Raw genomic sequence first — 19535 nt, 5'->3', positions numbered from 1 at the left:
AACGTTGAGTCCTTGGAAAAGGCCTTTTACTCCCATGTAAAATGAGTTCTGACTGTGAACAGCTTTGCTTGTTAAAAACAAAAAAGTGTGATACTACCTAACAGCCGCCTCGTCCTACGTGTTCAGTGTTGCTGTTGTTAAGCATTTTGAGCAGGTTTACTGGATATTGCACTATATAAACGCTGGAGTTGGGGTGTTTTTAACATTGCTCTTTGATCAACTTCTGATCTCCGTTGAATTTGTTCCCCAAGTCATATCTTTTCTTTTGTCTATTTATCATCTTCTTTTTTTACTAGCACTGACATTATCTACCAGTCAGCATCATCTGTGCCCTGATATGTCATTTTTCATTCGCAGATCTATGATTTGTTGTTTTTTATGTTGATGTAAAAGGATATTTGTATAACAGTTCATTTAAAATGTTTGCTCATTTTATTTTAAAATCAGATCGCAATAATATTTTTTAAAAAATGATATTTAACCAGTTAACTGCCCTACAAAAAAAAAACGTGTATTAAAAAATTCGACCAGAAAATTCGTCCTTCAAATATCAATCGATTTAAATTACCCTCATTAAAAAAGAACCCACTCAATCCTGGGACTTCATGAAGTCCCAGGTTTGAGAGTTTTTTTTCCAAGATGAGGGTCATTTAAATCTATCGACATTTGAAGGACGAGTTTTCTGGCCAAATCCATGATGTTCCAGAGTACAGCAGTTCACTGGTAAAATAGAAATATTATTGTCAAAATAAAACCCAGACAAAACCACTGTGCTTTAATATAAAACAATTTTATTACGTTTCAATGAGAATTTGCAAAAAAAAAAAACATAAAATAAAATTTTATATATATGCCATGAGTAATGACTGAAATGAAGCATAAATCATAAAACACAACCTAATACAAATATAACCATACTTTCAACAAACTTTGATAAGTCGTTCATAAGTCGTACCTAAAAATACAAAGTAACTATCCTTCCTCAAAATCTAGATCTAGTCAAGTATACATCCATCGGGTAGTCCTTCAGAGCTGTGAGGCCATGGCAGAGTTTATCATCCCAGTATCTGTAGCATCAAATTAAGTAGGTAGTCGCAATTGCTTGAGAGAAACTGTATTGTATCCAACCGAAGCCTTTCCATTTCCACTTTCTCATTAGCAATTGCTTGCCACCCTCTAAATAGCATGCTAGTCTATTAACTCTCTCCTTACCAGCCATTTTCAGGACTTTCCTCAAAACTTCACACCCAGCTAACTCAAAAATAGATTTTTTAAATCACTCAAGACAAAATAGCAGTAAGTCCTTGCGATATATTTCCTTAGCAAAACATGCTCTACAACAAACTGTTCATTATCTTACAAAAGAAATCTGAATAAGAAAATTGTTGGTTGTATCGTCACAAATGTGACGATATTTCTATAGTTGGTATGGAGAGGGATATATATATATATATATATATATATATATATATATATATATATATATATATATATATATATATATATATATATATATATATATATATATATATATATATATTTATATATTTATTCTCACTTCAATCTGTTATATCCTCCTACAACGTTGTTTCATCATCCATTTCACAGATGAAACAACATTGTAGGAGGATATAACAGAATGAGGTGAGAATAAATATAGAATTCGCTCCAAAAAAACTGTCGTGCAATCTCCGCGATTCCAGCTAATTCCCCATAACCATATATATATATATATTGGTTATAACATTCGGCAACATGGCATAGCAGAGCAGTCTGCATTGCACCCAGGAAGTAAACCATTGGTACTTAATTTGACTCCTACTCCTACTTGTTGCACTGTTTGACCTTGAGTAAGTTAACTCACCAGGGGCAACCCTGGCATTGGAGAATAATAGATAAATACAGATTTAGATGTCCATTGAGTGAATCCAATGTTAAATTAGTCATGATAACGGACGGTATTTTATGTTTACATCCAAGGACACATGCCTCGAAAAGTAATTACTATTTCACACAACTGTTTATTGTTAGTGTACATTTTTACAATGTTTAACTCTTTCTCTTTCAGCGCAATTGGCCACAATGTTTGGTCAGAGCAGATTCTGTTCTACTGGCCAATGGCCGGTCTTGAAAGGCAAAAATAATAATGTAATCCAACCCTAGTTTCTACAAAAGTACTATAAATTGAACCAGTGGTATCATTTCTTTCATCAGAACATTCAATTGGCCCTAGGGGGGTATTTTAATTAAGATTTTGTGCCGAATTTGAATGCCACTTTGTCTTAGCTTGTCATTCTCATGCTGCCTCAATCAGGTGTCAGCCATTTTGTGATGGAAATGCGAATATGCCTCAGCGCTGAAAGAGTTAAATTGAACAAACCATAGACTCCGATTTTGACAATTAAATTTGATTATACAGTATCAAAAACCAACAAACATACATAAATACATACATACCATGACCCAAATATAATATGTGTATATATTTATGATTTGTAAATGAAAACTTTTCAAGTGAAGTGTGCGAGATACTGTTTACAATTATACCAGCGATAAAAGCCAATGATTATAAAAACACAGCGACGTACGACACGTACAAAGAGATATCACATTAAGTTATTGTTCTAATTTAAAATCATTTACTATCGCAACAAACACAACATGAGAAAAAAAATAATAAAGTAGTCTAGAATCAATAGGCCCATGGAGCCGGAGTTTATCCCTGCTTCTATAGTAATGTGAAACGGACAATGGAAATTTCTTGCTATCCTTTGGATAGGATACCTGTCTATTGCAAAGTACTTTCCACCAGATCGAACGGACCCAGCTACCCAATCACTGCTGTGTGGACAGGGGGGCCAGATAAAAATTTCGACTTCACCAAGGATTAATCTCGGTTTCTTTGTGGTTGAAGCAGGTGCTCTACCAACAGAGCCATTGGGACCCCAACACAACATGGATAACATTTGATAAATGAGGATGACATTTGATCGATCAGAGAACAAGACACTGTGAAATTAAATAAAAATTTCATGCGCAATAAGTCATATTCTATACATTCTTTAAATGTTAAATTAAAACGTGTCTTTATTTAAAAGTGGTGAAATGTTAATAATTTTCTGGCTATGAATTTGAAATGGACGGAAAAAGATTCAGATTGTTACTGAAAGGTCAAAGGTCTTCATAGAAATAACACATATCATAGTAAGCCGATGCTTTTTTAAAACATAGATTTTCTATTTAAATCATCAATCACACATAGATTGATAAATTGAGAACAAGCAAAAAATATTTGTAAATTGTAAACAAATGGAACTACAAAACATCTAGGCATATTGTTGAAAACACTGTGGATATTAATTTTAGTTCTGTATTGCACACGACATGCTTGGAAAACCATCTTTGGTTAGAACATCCAAAAGAAAGAAATAAAACCAGACATGCAAACCTTGTAATTATTTTAACTTTCGTATATGGGCTTCACAAAAGTGAGTTGTTCAGTTTTTTTTAAATCTTTTTTTCTTTTTTTGTTTGTTTGTTTTTCACTCTTTTGGTTTTCTCTCTTTTATTTTTCAAAGAACTATTCTTAAAAACACGCACAGCCTTTTTAAAGTCTATGAGATTGTTAAAAAGCGAATCAAGAATTTTTAAAATTTATTATTTGCATCCTACAATTTCAAGATGAATCTAACCAAAAGGAAAAAAAAACCCCAATTATTTTCCAATTTACAATGTTTATTCATTCCACATCCAACCAATAGTACTAGTGACCATTATCTCACAATCCCACATTATAGAATATATTTCGTCCCATATCCCAACATCAAATCTAAAAAAGACACACACGAAAAAACAACATAATTAAAATATACACACAAGCTTATCTACAATTTAACTTTGCCACTATCACCACCACCACTACTATCGTCTTGGAACTCTTGAAAAGAGATGCGACATATACACTAAACACACCAGACACAAGATTACACACTTCACCAGACGCATGATTACACACTTTACAACAAAACAAAAAGAAAAGAAAAGAAACAGTAAGAAAAAAAGGGGAGAGGTTTTTTAAAATTAATTCTAATCGAATATATCTTTATTTTTTAAAAAACCCAACCAAACATATCAACATGCTAGAACCATTTCAAGAGTCAAATATCAGCTCATAATTGGGCTTCTTTGCATTGCTTTGTGTTCAAGCCCCCCCCCCCCCCCTCCCCCCCCTCCTACCCAACAGTTATTAATTTAAATCATTTCATTAATCTTATAGTCCTGAAAATTAGCGTCCCTTATTTTAAAATATTTAATGTATCGATCGAATTATAGTTATCGTAGGATAATCTTAACAGTCGCAGTTATAAGTTGATTCCACTGTATAATGTAAACAAATGGAATATGAAAGAGAAAAAAAAAATTCTTAGGAAAATAAAGGAAGCAAAAACAGAGCATGAGTTCGTAAAGGTGAATTGTTACCATTAAAATAGAATATTACGAAAATGACTAATTATTATAAGTCAAGGAATTCACATAATGACACTTCTCCCCCATTTACAAAAAAAAAATAAAATATCAAATCATTAAAACACACAGAATTATTTGGCCTGAGAATTGAGAGTTGCTATTATATCAGAATAGATGAAGTGTTTTGGTTACTGTCAATATTTACAGAGCGGTAAGGAATAAGAGGCTGCCTGAAGCCTGGGGTTGTAAAAATACAAACTTCAATGTGAGATAAAAATGCTTTGAACACAATTCGAAACAACAGACGTCTTGGATTCAAAAGTTCGTGACAACTTTTTAACAATTTGATGAAAATAAAAGACATGTAAAGGAAAAGAAATGTTTTGTTTCAAAAATGATCATTTAAAATGTTTTATTTCATCAAAATTGTTTGTATTGCTGAGGAAAAGTTTTGTTCCAGATCCATTCGCTATTTGTTTGGTTTAATTTCGAAGCATTTTTATTTTGACCTTTTGATTGTAAATTTAGATAAAGTTAATCAGTATTCCATCCCCTATGTTTTTGTATACAACATCTTCATGAAATGCTTTACTGAGATCAAATGTGTTGATGATGTAAATTGATTTTATCTACATATCTTGTCAAACATATAACATCCTCTCTCTCTCCTCTCCTCTCTCCCCTCTCTCTCTCTCTCTCTCTCTCTCTCTCTCTCTCTCTCTCTCTCTCTCTCTCTCTCTCTCTCTCTCTCAGACAGGCAGACAGCACTGTAATCAGAAGGTCTGAGGTTCGATCCTCAGTCGAGGTAGACTGATTTTTTGGGATATTTTTTCTTGTATTTTTTTCTTTCTTGCTTTGTCTGGCATTTTTCATACACACTTTTTCAGATCTTTATCTTACACCGGTGTCTGTCCTTAACTTCTTAGATTGAATAAATATACTTTAGCTTGGTCAAAAACAACTTCCGCTGAAATATTCTCTTTATATTCCTATTAAAATGCCTACAAATGATCGACCTTCGATCCAACCATCCTCAGTCGTCTGCTTGCCCTATTGAGCTTTTAAATTATAGCGCAATATCCACTAAACGTGTTCAAAACGCTTTACAAGGGGTCACTGACCAACAGCAACACATAACATGTAGAACGGGACATGACGCCTGTTAGGCGATATTGCAATTTTTTTTCCGACAGAGACAACGCTGTTAACGGCCAGGTAATAATTTTACACCTGAGTACAGTGAGAGAATGTGAGTAAAGAGCTTTTTCCAAGGACTCAACTATGCACTGAGTGAGGTTCAAACCCAAGATCTTCTGATCCGATAGCGAGTGTCATACCACTAGACCACATAGCCCCAAAGTCGTCTACTTGCACTATTACTGTTATCATTCTCAGGGCTATTTTACAAGCCTATCTGAAGGATCATTTCCCTTAATTTTTTATATTTTTATTTATTTGTGGAATCAATTGTGAAATCATACAAAGCAAGGAATCTAAAACCTGTTGGTGTTTCTAAAAATAAATAGTAAACTATGCTTAAGATCGAGAACTAGAAGGCTGAAGATGAGTCTGGCTGGTTGGCAAGAACTGAAGGTAACTCTTACATGGAATCACAGAGGTCAAGGACATGTAAAGAAGGCGGAAGGAAATAAAGATCAACTCCATTGTCAGGCATCGTCTTTCACATTGTGGGCTGATTGGTCTGGTCTAATCATCATGGACTTCTTCGTATCTGTAAGAAAAAAATAAAAATAAAATAAAGTTATGGTGGATTTGAAAGTTGCTTTTTATTATATTTTTGTAATGGGGAGAGAATTAATTTCAAATTCCTGTTTTAGACAAGATAAGATATACTTGATTGATCATTTTTGGAAATTATAATTTAGTATCACAGTGATATGTAACAAAACATGGCCACATTCTGGTCATGCATTCATTCATGCAATTCACTTCAAATCAAGACCCAAACAACAAGAATTCTAACATAAAACGTTTGTAAGTAAATAAGTTTCTAAAAGTATTAATTAAATAATTGAAAAAAAAAAATATTAATAAAAAAATTGAGCTTTTATAAAGCGCAATATCCACTAAACGTACTCAAAGCACATTACAAAGGGTCCCTGAACAATAGTAACAAGAACGATGGAGAACAAGACATGACGCCTAGTAGGTGATATTACAATTTTCCAACGCTGTTAACGGCCAGGTACTCATTTTACACCTGAGTATGGTGAGAAAATGTGAGTAAAGAGCCTTTTCCAAGGACTCAACTATGCGCTGAGCAAGGCTCGAACCCAGGACCTTCCTATCCGAATCTATACTTGATTATAGTTAATTATATATACACAAGCACGGACACATTATTGTCGTCAGGACAGCTTTGGTCGCTACAGGATGAGAAAAGCAAATAATAACAGAAAAAAAAGTCTAACTGACTCTACCACTCATCTTGATTGTTGTTTTCTTGATAAAAAAACCAGATTTACCTCACCAGGCGTTTACGTAGATCTCTCATTTGTTCATTCTTTCTTTGCAGCATCTGCTTGAGATTCTTGAACGGAGCCGTTTGACTCACTTTCTTCTCCAGTTCCTGGAATTCACATTTCACATAATGAGTTTCAACTATAGTCAAACTGACCTCCAAATAGGTAACAATGTCAAATTGATTGTAAGCTTCAATTTAATATACAAAAACAGATGCTTCATCTTAACAACGCCACTACCACATTATCTCATTCGTCTGTAGTGTTTCATTCATCCTGTTTTGTTGATAACGGGGAAACCTGAAATGTCCATTTTATCTGTTTTTGTATATAATATAATTGAAGCTTACATTCAATTTGACATTGTTATTCATTTCTTCAAGCTTCAAGCAGCAACATTTACATAATCCAAATACGAAAAATATTCCTGCAGACCTGCCTAGTACCACGAAAAATTCATAGAAATACGAATTTTGGCTACAGCTTCAGAACTGCATAGGTCTCTTTGACTCAATAAATCTTGTTGTAAAGAAAATTTTAGCTTCTTAGAATCAATAGGACTTTGGATCATTTTTTGGATTATGATAGGGGCAAAATATTGATTTGTAAAGCTATTGAAAGTGACTTTTTCTATGTTTCCATGGAAACTACGAATATTTGAAAATTCAAGTAGACAGCTCTGTTCCTTTTCCTGGCAACTCACAAAAATCTGTATATGTTATAAAACTTTCGGAATGTCATTGAAAAAATCTATATTAAACGAAATCCATACACGTTGGATACACACAGACCTCCTTCCTATTATGAAATGTTAGCAGAAATACGACATTTTGGCTCCAATTTCAGAATTTCATGATCATCTCTACGTCATTAAAACTTATTGAAAATGAAAGTTGATGCAAGACTGTATAATTGTAAGGATTTTGAAGTGTTAGTTAATCCTCGTGAGGATAAAGTGGTCATTTTTTAAAGTTAAATATAGTGACTATATTATTTATTTCCTAAAAATTACGAATTTTTAATTTTACAAGTAGGGGTAGGTCTGCATAAAACACGTCAAAGCAACAAGATTTTTATAAAATTTTAAAATAGAAAACAAAAAAAAAAACAAAAAATCAACAATGAAAAATTCTGGCTCACTCCCTCATCCAGTCAAAATTCAATTTTTTTTTTTTAAAGTAATATTTTTTTTAAAAATTGTATAGGCTAAGGGAAAAAAAAACAAAACAAGGAACTTTTTTTTTTTGGGTCCATAAATAGAACGAATAAGAAACAAGTAAACTGTCAACAACTTCAAAATATCTTAATCTTGTCAATTACTCACGTCTATACCGATTTCATCCTAGAATGTCATAAATAAGAAGGAACAAATAAGAAGTATATGGTGTCGATGTATATGAGACATAATTATAAAAAATGATAGAATATCTCTGGCTCTGGGTAATGACAATGAAATCTTGTGTAGCATTGTAACTCTGAAATTATCAGACTCTTACAAGCTAACAATGACACTGACTAGAAATATAAAAATGTCATAAACAAAAATGAATATAACAGATTCATAAAAGGAACAAAATACCAAACACGGGACGTTTCGGGCTCAAAACCCTTCTTCAGTCAACAACAAAAAAACAATAAAGACCAAAATACAACATTACGAAATTCCAGTCTATCTGGAATGTAGTAAAGTATTTATGTCTTTATTGTTTTTTTGTTTTTTGGTCAGTTGAAGAAGGGTTTTGAGCCCGAAACGTTCCGTGTTTGGTACTTTGTTCTTATATTTGTAGCTGTTATATTCAATTTGTTATTTACTTTTTAAAATCCACAGCTTCTAGCAGCTTGGTGTCAAATATGAAAATTCAGTGGATTCTGTATAAAGTTTAACATTCATAAAATCAACTTCAGTGTTAGCTTCTCATTATTCTTTATTTCTACCCCAATCTGGCAAGTCTCACCTTTTCAGCCATGGACAACATTTCTCGAATCCGTAATAATTCATGTTTCGTCTCTGCCATTTCTCTCTCTGCCTGAGCTGAAGATACTTTGCCTTTGCTGCGCTCCTAGAACCCAATTTTAAAATAGAATAACGATAAGATTGAGATAATAGGATTTAGTTCATAAAATGTAACATAACGTTGATACATACTAATAATATGCACTAAAAATATGATGATGTTGATGAATTCATAAGAAAACAAACAACAACAACAACAACAACACACAATAATAATAATATATAATAATAATAATAATAATAAAAAAAAATAAGTAATATCATATAATAATAATAATAAATAATAATAATAATAATAATAATAATGAATGATAATATAATAATAAAATAATAATAATAAATAATATATAATAATAAATAATAATAATAATAATATAATATAATATATACAATAATGATATATAATGATAATAACAATAATAATAATAATAATAATAATAATAATAATAATAATAATAATAATAATAATAATAATAATAATAATAATAATAATATAATATAATATATAATAATAATAAAAATAATAATAATAATAATAATATAATAAATAATATAAATAATAATAATAATAATAATAATAATAATAAATAATAATAATATAATAATAATAATAATATAATGATAATGATAATATAATATAATAATAATAATAATAATATAATAATAATAATAATAATAATAATAATATAATAATAATAAAATAATAATAATATAAATAATAATAGATAATGATAATGATAATAATAATAATAATATTAATAATAATAATAAATAATAATAATAATAATAATAATAATAATAATAATAATAATAATAATAATAATAATGATAATAATAATAATAATAATAATAATAATAATAATAATAATAATATATAATAATAATAATAATAATAATAATAATAATAATAATAATAATAATAATAATAATAATAATAATAATAATGATAATGATAATGATCATAATAATAATAATAATAATAATAATAATAATAATGATAATGATAATGATAATGATATAATAATAATAATAATAATAATAATAATAATAATAATAATAATAATAATAATAATAATAATAATAATAATAATGATAATGATAATAATAATAATAATAATAATAATAATAATAATAATAATAATAATAATAATAATAATAATAATGATAATGATAATGATAATGATAATAATAATAATAATAATAATAATAATAATAATAATAATAATAATAATAATAATAATAATAATAATAATAATAATAATAATAATAATAATGATGATGATGAGTGTGACCGACCTGGTCTATCTGTGTCTGCAATTCTGCCATTCTTCGAGTCATATCTTCCACCTCAGCATTGCTGGCCCCTGGCTGGAGATTCAAGATAGGAAAGAAAAATACTGTGTAAATAAATTAGGAACGTAATTGGATACAGTTCTATCATACATTCATATGTACAGTTCTATCACACAATCATATTTTCAGTTCTGTCATACATTCATATTTAGCTCTAATGTGACAACCCCCAATATGCAAAAATGCTTAAAACTGAGATTTTTCAGATATCAAAATGATGAGAAATAAAAACTTTTATGTTTTTTAATGTCTAAATAGCAAAACTCAATATTCTAAAAAATAAAGGCATTAATTTTAACTCAAAATTATGTCAGCATTGATTCCAGGTATTATCAGAAGTTTCATCACTAGTTTATTTTCTATCATATCAGTAAAAAAAAATATATCAGTACAGACCATAGTCATGAAATGATTATCCCAAAACTACTGTACAGTTTTTGACCTTTATTGGATTTTCGGACCAAGGATCAGCCCAACATTGGAAGGGTCTTCTCCGAGGTTACGAAATTATATTCAATATTGGTCAAAAACTGTGTTATATTATACCACCACAGTTTTACAATAACATTTACCCGTGTTCCTTTAGCCCTGAGCTCATCCTGCATCCTTTCAAGGTCAGAGGTCAGATCTTTAGTACGTTGATAATTTCTAGCAAACTAAAAAGTTATAAGAAAGAACAAACACATTGTAAACATCACAAATAAGGATCTTGACCAGTAGTCTGAAAATTATTCTTACTCTATAACAAACAAAAACATAAAATAAAATAAAATTTGAGCAATTATTAAGCGCAATATCCACTAAACATGCTCCAAACACTTTCCAGGGGGTTCTAAACCAACAGTGATACTTTACAAGTAGGACGAGACATGATGACTGTAAGGTGATATTACAATTTTTTTCAAAAGAGACAATTTAGGTAGAGAGCCTTTTTCCAAGGACTCAACAATGTGCCACTTAAAGTGTATGGTAAAAAAAAAAAGGGAGTAAAAATGACTCTTATAAAAAATACAAAACAAAGTAAACGAAATTTCGACCATTTGGCCTTTTTCAGGTAAACAAGAAAAGGAAATATGTTATATGTATATATAACACACACATTTTACCTATAATGTTTGAAATATAATGCCAATGTAAAATGACATATTTCTCTTCTTGTTTACATTAAAAAGACCAAAGACCGAAACATCGTTTTTGTTTTTTTTTTGGTATCTTTTATAAGAGTCATTTTTACTTCCTTTATTTTACAATACATTTTTTTGACACATATAGGCACCTCTAGTTTTCTGTGCCACTTAGAGTAGGACTTGAACCCTGGACCTTCTGGTCCAAAGGCGAGTATCATACCCCAACAGCACATATCCTTAACAATGAACCTGGATATTTTGGCAACCATTTCTCTCATAATTTATTTGAATATAGCCACAGACCAAGCTGTTATCACCAAGACAACTTCAATGAAGACCTGGTCGCATCGCTGTTACTATTATATATGAGAAAGTGGTTTGGTGAGGGTAAGAGAAAACATGAGCTTTTATATAGCGCAATACCCACAAAACGTGCTCAAAGCACTTTACAAATGGTCCCTGAGCAACAGCAACATACAACAAGTAGAACGAGACATGACACTTGTTTGGGCGATAATACAATTTTTTTCCAACAGGGATAATGCATTTAATGGTCAGGTACTCATTTTACACCTGAGTATGGTGAGAGAATGTGAGTAAAGAGCCTTTTCCATGGACTCAACTATGCGCCAAGTGAAGCTCAAATCCAGGACCTTCCGATCATACCACAAGACCACATAGCCGCACAATACATCACACAATGGAAGCACCCTTTAGGGACACACATAAACAAAATGTTAATTTATATTCATTACTTTGGAAGAAAAAAAGCCAACATCAATGTTAACATTTACACTCTAAAGTATAAAGAGCTGAGGATAATTTGGTTTTAACAATTACAAAAAATAAAAAAGGCAGAAGAAAGTAAAAGTTAAATTAAAAAACCTAAACTAAAGACAAAATTTTCTTACATCTTTGTCAAACTTGGACAATCTTTGAAGAAGCATCTCATTTTCTGATTGGAGTTCATCAATTTTCTGGAAGTTAAATAAATAAATATATAAATAAAAAATAACAAATAAATAAATAAATAAATAAATAAATAAAAAATAACAAATAAATAAATAAATAAATAAATAAATAAATAAATAAACAAATAATAAATAAATTAAATCACAAATGTAGTGCATAGTCAATACAGGGCTGTGAGGATAAGTAGATCAATAATTGAAGAACCAAAGTTTGAGTCCCAATTTCAGCACCTCATTCACTTTGCAGCAGCGTTTTAAGACTGGGCTGAAGAAAGCAATTGAGATTTTTAAAACTGGTTGTGTTCTCTGATGCAGAATGGGGTAGCATGGCTCAGCCGTATGGTCTTTGCTTGTGTCCGAGACCTACAGGTCTGATGAAAAACAACAACAATTAAGAATTCTAAGTTATTTGAGGTATAAAAAAAGACTTACTCTCAAAATAAAGGCATTTATTTGAACCCAATTTTTATAAGTGAAGCATAAAATTGAATAGTAAGCGTGATGGTTACCTGCCATGATACTATCTGGAGACGAATTGGTTTTATTTTTAAGCAATAACAATAACTGTCTGTACATTCCTTTCTAAGAAGATATGAAGTCAAGCAAGGTACTAAATGCTAAATAATTCAAGAATAAAATGATAAACAAAGGGCCATAACTCTCTCCTTACAATCACACCTACCAAACAAAATATAGACTTTTCTTACTCAATCAGAAAAGCAACAAGCACATTCTTTTTACACATAATGTTGTTCAGCAAAATGAGCTCTACAACACAGTGTTAAGTTTTTATAACTATAACAAAAAATGTTATTTATATGTTGTGATGTTTAAAAGAAATCAGAATGATAACATTGTTGGTTGCATCGTAACGAATGTGATGATGATTTTCCTATGGTTGGTACGGAGAGGGTTAAGGACTAAAGTGTGACCGATCCATGACGTTACCATATTCAGTAATTGCGTCAGACCGGTATCGTTAATGGGCATCAATTTCTTTGGTTGGAAATCTTTGTCTTTCTTGGCACCTGAGAATTCACGCTCTTCAAATTCTCTGATTTGCTCTAGAAGTTCCCTGAAAATCAAATAAAATAATATATTATAGAAAATATAATAACAATAATAAGGATAAACATTTATACAGTGCATCAACCCCTAAATAGACATAGGGCTCTGAGCGCAAATAAAATAAATAATTAAATTTCGAACCAGTTTTCAGATTTTATCTTTTGTTTTTTTAATGTGACCATATCTCTATTGTACTGGTCTACTGTTAATTTAGTCATATAAAGTCAAACAACGTGTTCTCGTTGAGTTATAATATAATTGACATATAGAATGACAGCCTGACTGATAACTTTCCCAGTTATGTAAAAAAAATAATTAATAAATAAAATTATTCGCATTCTGCAATGTTAAAAATGTATTTATTAATTTTTACAGCACACAAAGTGGTCTAAGGACTTCCTTGCCTCCATAACTGTCATGACACTTACAGTGTTTAGATGATTAAATCTACTTGAAAGATATTGTGAAAATCAGGCATCTTTTCCACAGAATGAAATGCAACAGTTGAGAATGTCAACTCCAAGTTTCGATAAATGGAATAAACTCCAACTCCATGGGTCCTGATAGGCGTAAAGTGATAATAGGATTCAATAGTCTGATGTCATGTCTGCCCAGCAACCAGCAGCTTGTTTCTAAACAAACAAATTCGATTCTTTTTTTCCTTCTTTTTATTCTTCATGTTGACTAGAACTTTTTCACATGTCATGTGATCAGAATGTATAAAAGTTAAAACATGATCAGATTTATAATGTTTTTCTCCTTTGGATACACTTTTATGCTCATCGGAGAAGTATTTCATAAGGGCGTCCGCCATTGTTCCGATGGTTTAGAACCAGTTACTATGTGTCACAACGAGGGCAGTGACGTCACAACTGTTGAAGCCTGTTAAGAATACTGGCCACACGGCTTACCTATTTTCAAGTTCTGATATATCTGTGGAAAGTTTCAGATGCCATTTCTCGGCCTGCTGGGCCATCTGACGCGTCATGAGGACATTGGTGTGTGCTGTGTTTATCAATTCGGACTCCACCTCGGACCGAACGACAGATAGGAGACTGTCCAGCATATCGATGATTTCATCAACTGTAAACGTGTCATCTGTCAGTCTGTGATGATGAAAATGATTATAATAATAATAATAATAATAATAATAATAATAATAATAATAATAATAATAATAATAATAATAATAATAATAATAATAATATAAATATTAATAATAGTAATACTAATACTTTGTATAAAACCTTGATTACAAATGCATCTCAAATTGTAATTATTAAGTGCAATCATATCAATAATGATGAGAAATACAAGGTATATAGAAGTGGCAGATGAAAACAGAGAATAAAAATATCACAGTGTCAAGGAGCCAAATTCAGGATCCTATTGATACAATACCCTCGGGGGGGGGGGGGGAGAGAGAGAGAAAGAGAGAGAGAGAGAGAGAGAGAGAGAGAGAGAGAGAGAGAGAGAGAGAGAGAGAGAGAGAGAGAGAGAGAGAGAGAGAGGTTGGCGAGCAGTCACACTAGCCACTGAGCGATCCAGCCAGTGAGGTCTTTCTACTCTCAAAACCCTTTTACGCCAAGAACAAAAACAATAAAAACATTAAAAACTAGAGGTGCCAAATGAGTCAATAAAATGGAGATAGAGATAAAGGGAGTAAATGTGAGTCATAAATAAGGGAACATCACAAATCAAACGACGTTTTGGCCTTTAGTCTTTTTCAAGTAAACACAATATATATATATATATATATATATATATATATATATATATATATATATATATATATATATATATATATATATATATATATATATATATATATATATATATATACTTTAGATGAATTTATGTGAAAATGACGTAACGTCGTTTGTTTTGTGTTGTTCCATTATTAATGAGTCACATTTACTCCCTTTATCTTTAATAAAAACATCACTTACAATCCAGACAGAGGGAACGTCTTGTCGACCAGAAGATTTCATTTTGATACAGTATTACGAAGGTATTATCTTGAGTGAGACTAGCTCACAATATACAATTCATACACACCTGCGACCAAATGTACAAACCTGCTATCTTTGAGTTCCTCAAAGCAAGAATTGACAGCTCTTAAACGCTGACCACGTTGATATCTGGCAAACCGGATGTAATTGACAATTTGTGCCTGATGATGATCGTTTACACCAAGTTCCGACTGTGGAAGATGGCAAGAATGTGTTTGATCGTTACTGGATTCTCCGGTTAACTACATTAACGACATTGAATACTATGAAAATAATAAATATTTATCATCAATATTAGTGCCGCGCTGAGGACCAGACCGAGGACCGGTCCCACGGTCTTTTAGCTGTGAACCGTGGTCCAGTCCCAAAGAGGAAGACCGCCGGCGGTCCTCACTTCTTATCACCTTTCAACGGTCTCGCGCCATACTACTTCCCCAGCGATTCGTTGCCTCGGTCCTTTGCCTATCTTCCACCAATCACCACCCATCCCACTTAATTAATCGCACCCACCCCCCTTTGCCATACACTAAACGACACAGACGACCATAGAGGCAGACGACCACCTCCCTCCACTCCGCAAACCGCCCTTTCGTGTGTGAGATGGGGGGAACAGGAGGCGCACGCCTTGGACGATTCCATTATACGGGGTAAATTTCAAAATTTACTACACCATAATGATCGCAATGACAATGATCTATGATGAAGGCATGACCCCTCTTCTCTAATGGGTTATTGTTTGAAATGTATGTGACTACTAAAGATGTGTGTGTGTGTGTGTGTGTGTGTGTGTGTGTGTGTGTGTGTGTGTCGAACCTAGCAAGTTGCAAGTCTGATTTTTTGTTTTCTTTTGTCCATCTCTTGTCGCCACTCCTTTCTATCGCATTGTTGTCATTTAAAATAATACAATAATATTAAAATTTCGTTTGGTGTTTTAACTAATCAAGTAATATGAGTTTCATTAGTTTCTTCCGTCCAAAAAAACCAGTTATAACGTCTGTATTTTTAAAAGGTCCAATAGAATATTTGGGGACCCCGATAGCTCAGTTGATAGAGCACTCTCTTTATACGCAAAGGGCCAGAGATCGATCCCGGGTGCAGTCGATTTTTTTCTGAATCCCTGTCTACTCAGCAATGAATGGGTAGCTGAGTTTGTTAGATCTGGCGAAAAGTCACCATCGACCCCTCTTATCACCTCATCCACCCCCTCTTATTATAACTTCACGTCTCTCTTTACTCTTCAATGCTCGCTGCCCTCTAATTGTGTGTGGGGGGGGGGGGGGGGTAGGAGTTGCGTGTGTGTATCAACGCCACGAACAACTCGATCAACGCCTTGGGCGATGCCATTATCTCCGTTAATGGGGATAAATTTCAAATTTTATTAAATTATCGAAGTAACAATGAAGTACGGTGAGCAAATAAAGAAGGCATCACCCCTCTTCTCTAATTAGGTTACAATTTGAAATGAGTGTGACTACTCCGTGTGTTTGACTCCTGTAGGCCACGGTTTTCATCGTGTAGCGGTCTTTAACGGTTCAAGAATGAACGGACCGGTCTAGAGACCGGTCCTTGCGGTCTTCATTTCCCAAGGACCGTAGGACCGTGGTCCTTAAGCTTGCCAAGGACCGCCCCGCACTAATCAATATCATTTCAAGCACAGGTGGAGCTGAGAGAGACATTTATTATAGGTAGGCGCATTAATAAAGCAAAGAACACATATATAATTAGTTGTGTAAAATGAAACTCAGTATTTGGGGTGAAATGAATAGCAAAATAATAAACTCTTGATTGATCTCAAAGGTGGAGGGGCTGGTATACTTGGCAAGAGAATCTCATTAAACACCATTTGGTAGATTTTGAAATGAGTGTGATTTTATGGAACGCTCAAAGGGTATCCTGGAAGCAGTTGTGATAGTTGAAAATGGTATCATTGGAAAGGAAAATGGTTGAATTTTATTATTTTTTTAATGTTTTGAGGGTTTTTTTTTTTCAAGAATGACAAAATACGGCTCAATTTTCTTGCCCACAAACATAAAGCTATCTTTCAATTACAATATCTTCTAAATGATTTAAAGAGGAAAACGGGAAATGTACCAAATGATAGCGCGTTAACTGCCCATTATTTTGGTGTTAAATTTATCAAATTCTGTAAATAAACACCAGCGATGTCTCAATTAAACCAAGCCATGGTTTTAGCCTGCAGCTCACAAACGGTAACTAGCGGTCACACATGTGAATGGGAGAACTGTGACACAGATTTAGCCCATCATTAAGTGCCAAAATAATAAATGACAGGATAACATAAACGACGGACTCCTAAAATTAAAATAAATCATCCTATTGATAAAACCGTTTGAATGTTTCTATATAAAATAATAGAATAACATAGAAGCAAAGTTATTCAATTTCTATGTCTTAAAAACACCCGAAAAATTACTAAACGAATCAGCCTGATTATTAACTCCAGATTCAAATTCAAGACAGGCAGTCAAACTCAGACTCAGACTGCTCCGACCGGCTGTCCAGTGCAGGTATTTATTGGGTTAAATTGTAATAGTAATAGATATTAAATTGATTATAGCGACTTAGCTGGCAGCGCTTTTCCTACATGTGTATGTGATACGTGATACGTGGCTAAAAAGTTTTGCACACACCATTGTGGAGTAGAATCAACAAACGGCCGTATCAAAATCAAGGGTTCATGCAAAACAAGTTGCTCTGAATATTTTCGGATAGTTTACGGATGCGATGAATCTCAACGGAATCGAGGCTTATAGTACCGCAGCCAATGCCACAAAGCAGCAACAACATTGCTCATTAAATTCTTTTTGGTGGATAAGGAAATATATTTTGTATTATTTTCATAATTGTTCATAAAAATGAATGTGTTCAGTGACTAAAATTAGGTATTAAATATAATTTTACATTTTTTTATGTCAAGAAATCCCACCTACTAAATGTTTGCCAGATTGTCTGGTTACCCCTTCGAGAAAGCTCACGAGTAGAGTGATGTCATGTGTTGCTGTCAACAATGCTACAGGCTTCACTCAACGCACTCTTACAAATGATAATGGTGACGATGATAATGTTGTTGTTTTTATTGTTGATAATGATGATGATGATAACGACGACGATAATGATAGTGGTAGTGTTGGACGCGGGAATGTGGTGGTAGTGATTATAATGGTGGTGGTGGTGATGATGATGATGATGGTGGTGGTTGTGGTGGTGGTGGTGCTGCTGCTGCTGCTGATGATGATGATGGTGATGATGATGATGAATGTGATGCTGATGATGACGATGAATGTGGTGACGATGAAGATGATGACGATGATGATGATGATGATGAAAGTGACAGGGTAGAGCCATTGTACGCCAGAGCCTTGGGATCCAAACCTATCTCATGCATCTCATGTATTCACCTTCTTGCTAAAGAAAAAAAAAAACAAAACAAAACAAAACAAAAAACAACTCGAGTATTTATATAGCACAATATCCACCAAACGTACTCAAAGCGCTTTACAAGAAGGGAGAAAATAACGATGAATATTGAATTGTAAGCTTCAATTTATTAGACGAAGACAGATACGGTGGACGTTTCGGGTTTCCCTTTTATCAGCAAAGCAGGATGAATGAAACAGTACAGGCGAGTGAGATAATAATATGATAGTGGCATTGTTAAGGTGAATCACCTTATCAACGCCACTATCATATTATCTCATTCGTCTGTACTGTTTCATTCATCCTGAGAAGCTCACAACATTGTCATCCGGATAACGAACCAACAAACAAAACTATGTGTAACCATGAACTTTTATAGTCTGGAGAATTAATCATACACGTGGATAGAAAAAACTTTTTTTTTACATGAAGAAAATTAAAAAATAAAATAAATAAGATAATATTTTTAAAATAACAAAGACCCGAGTGACGTCAACTTCATTCTATCTAAAGGCATATTCCTAAGAGTAGAGATAAAATGACTGACTGAACAATGGGGACTGGAATAAGAAGAGATAGATAGATGGATAGACAGGGGGGGG

At 32.6% G+C, this 19535-nt stretch overlaps 1 protein-coding gene across 1 annotated transcript; it reads right to left on the bottom strand.

Moving 5' to 3' along the window:
* Positions 1-4787: 4787 nt before the first annotated feature.
* Positions 4788-18254, bottom strand: LOC144957475 (leucine zipper transcription factor-like protein 1). Its single transcript, XM_078888762.1, has 10 exons — positions 18147-18254; positions 15562-15686; positions 14395-14589; positions 13364-13490; positions 12356-12421; positions 10890-10973; positions 10261-10332; positions 8906-9010; positions 6954-7057; positions 4788-6199 (listed from the first exon to the last, which is right to left on the bottom strand). Exons 1-10 carry the CDS (start codon positions 18147-18149, stop codon positions 6175-6177), a joined length of 906 nt encoding a protein of 301 aa, XP_078744888.1. The 5' UTR covers positions 18150-18254; the 3' UTR covers positions 4788-6174.
* Between the last annotated feature and the right edge of the window lie 1281 nt (positions 18255-19535).

Source organism: Berghia stephanieae, chromosome 12 (genome assembly GCF_034508935.2).
Source record: "Berghia stephanieae isolate SIO BIC M18660-M18661 chromosome 12, UCSD_Bste_1.3, whole genome shotgun sequence".
Lineage (NCBI taxonomy): Eukaryota > Metazoa > Mollusca > Gastropoda > Nudibranchia > Aeolidiidae > Berghia > Berghia stephanieae.
This window is presented reverse-complemented; position numbering and strand designations above follow the sequence as displayed.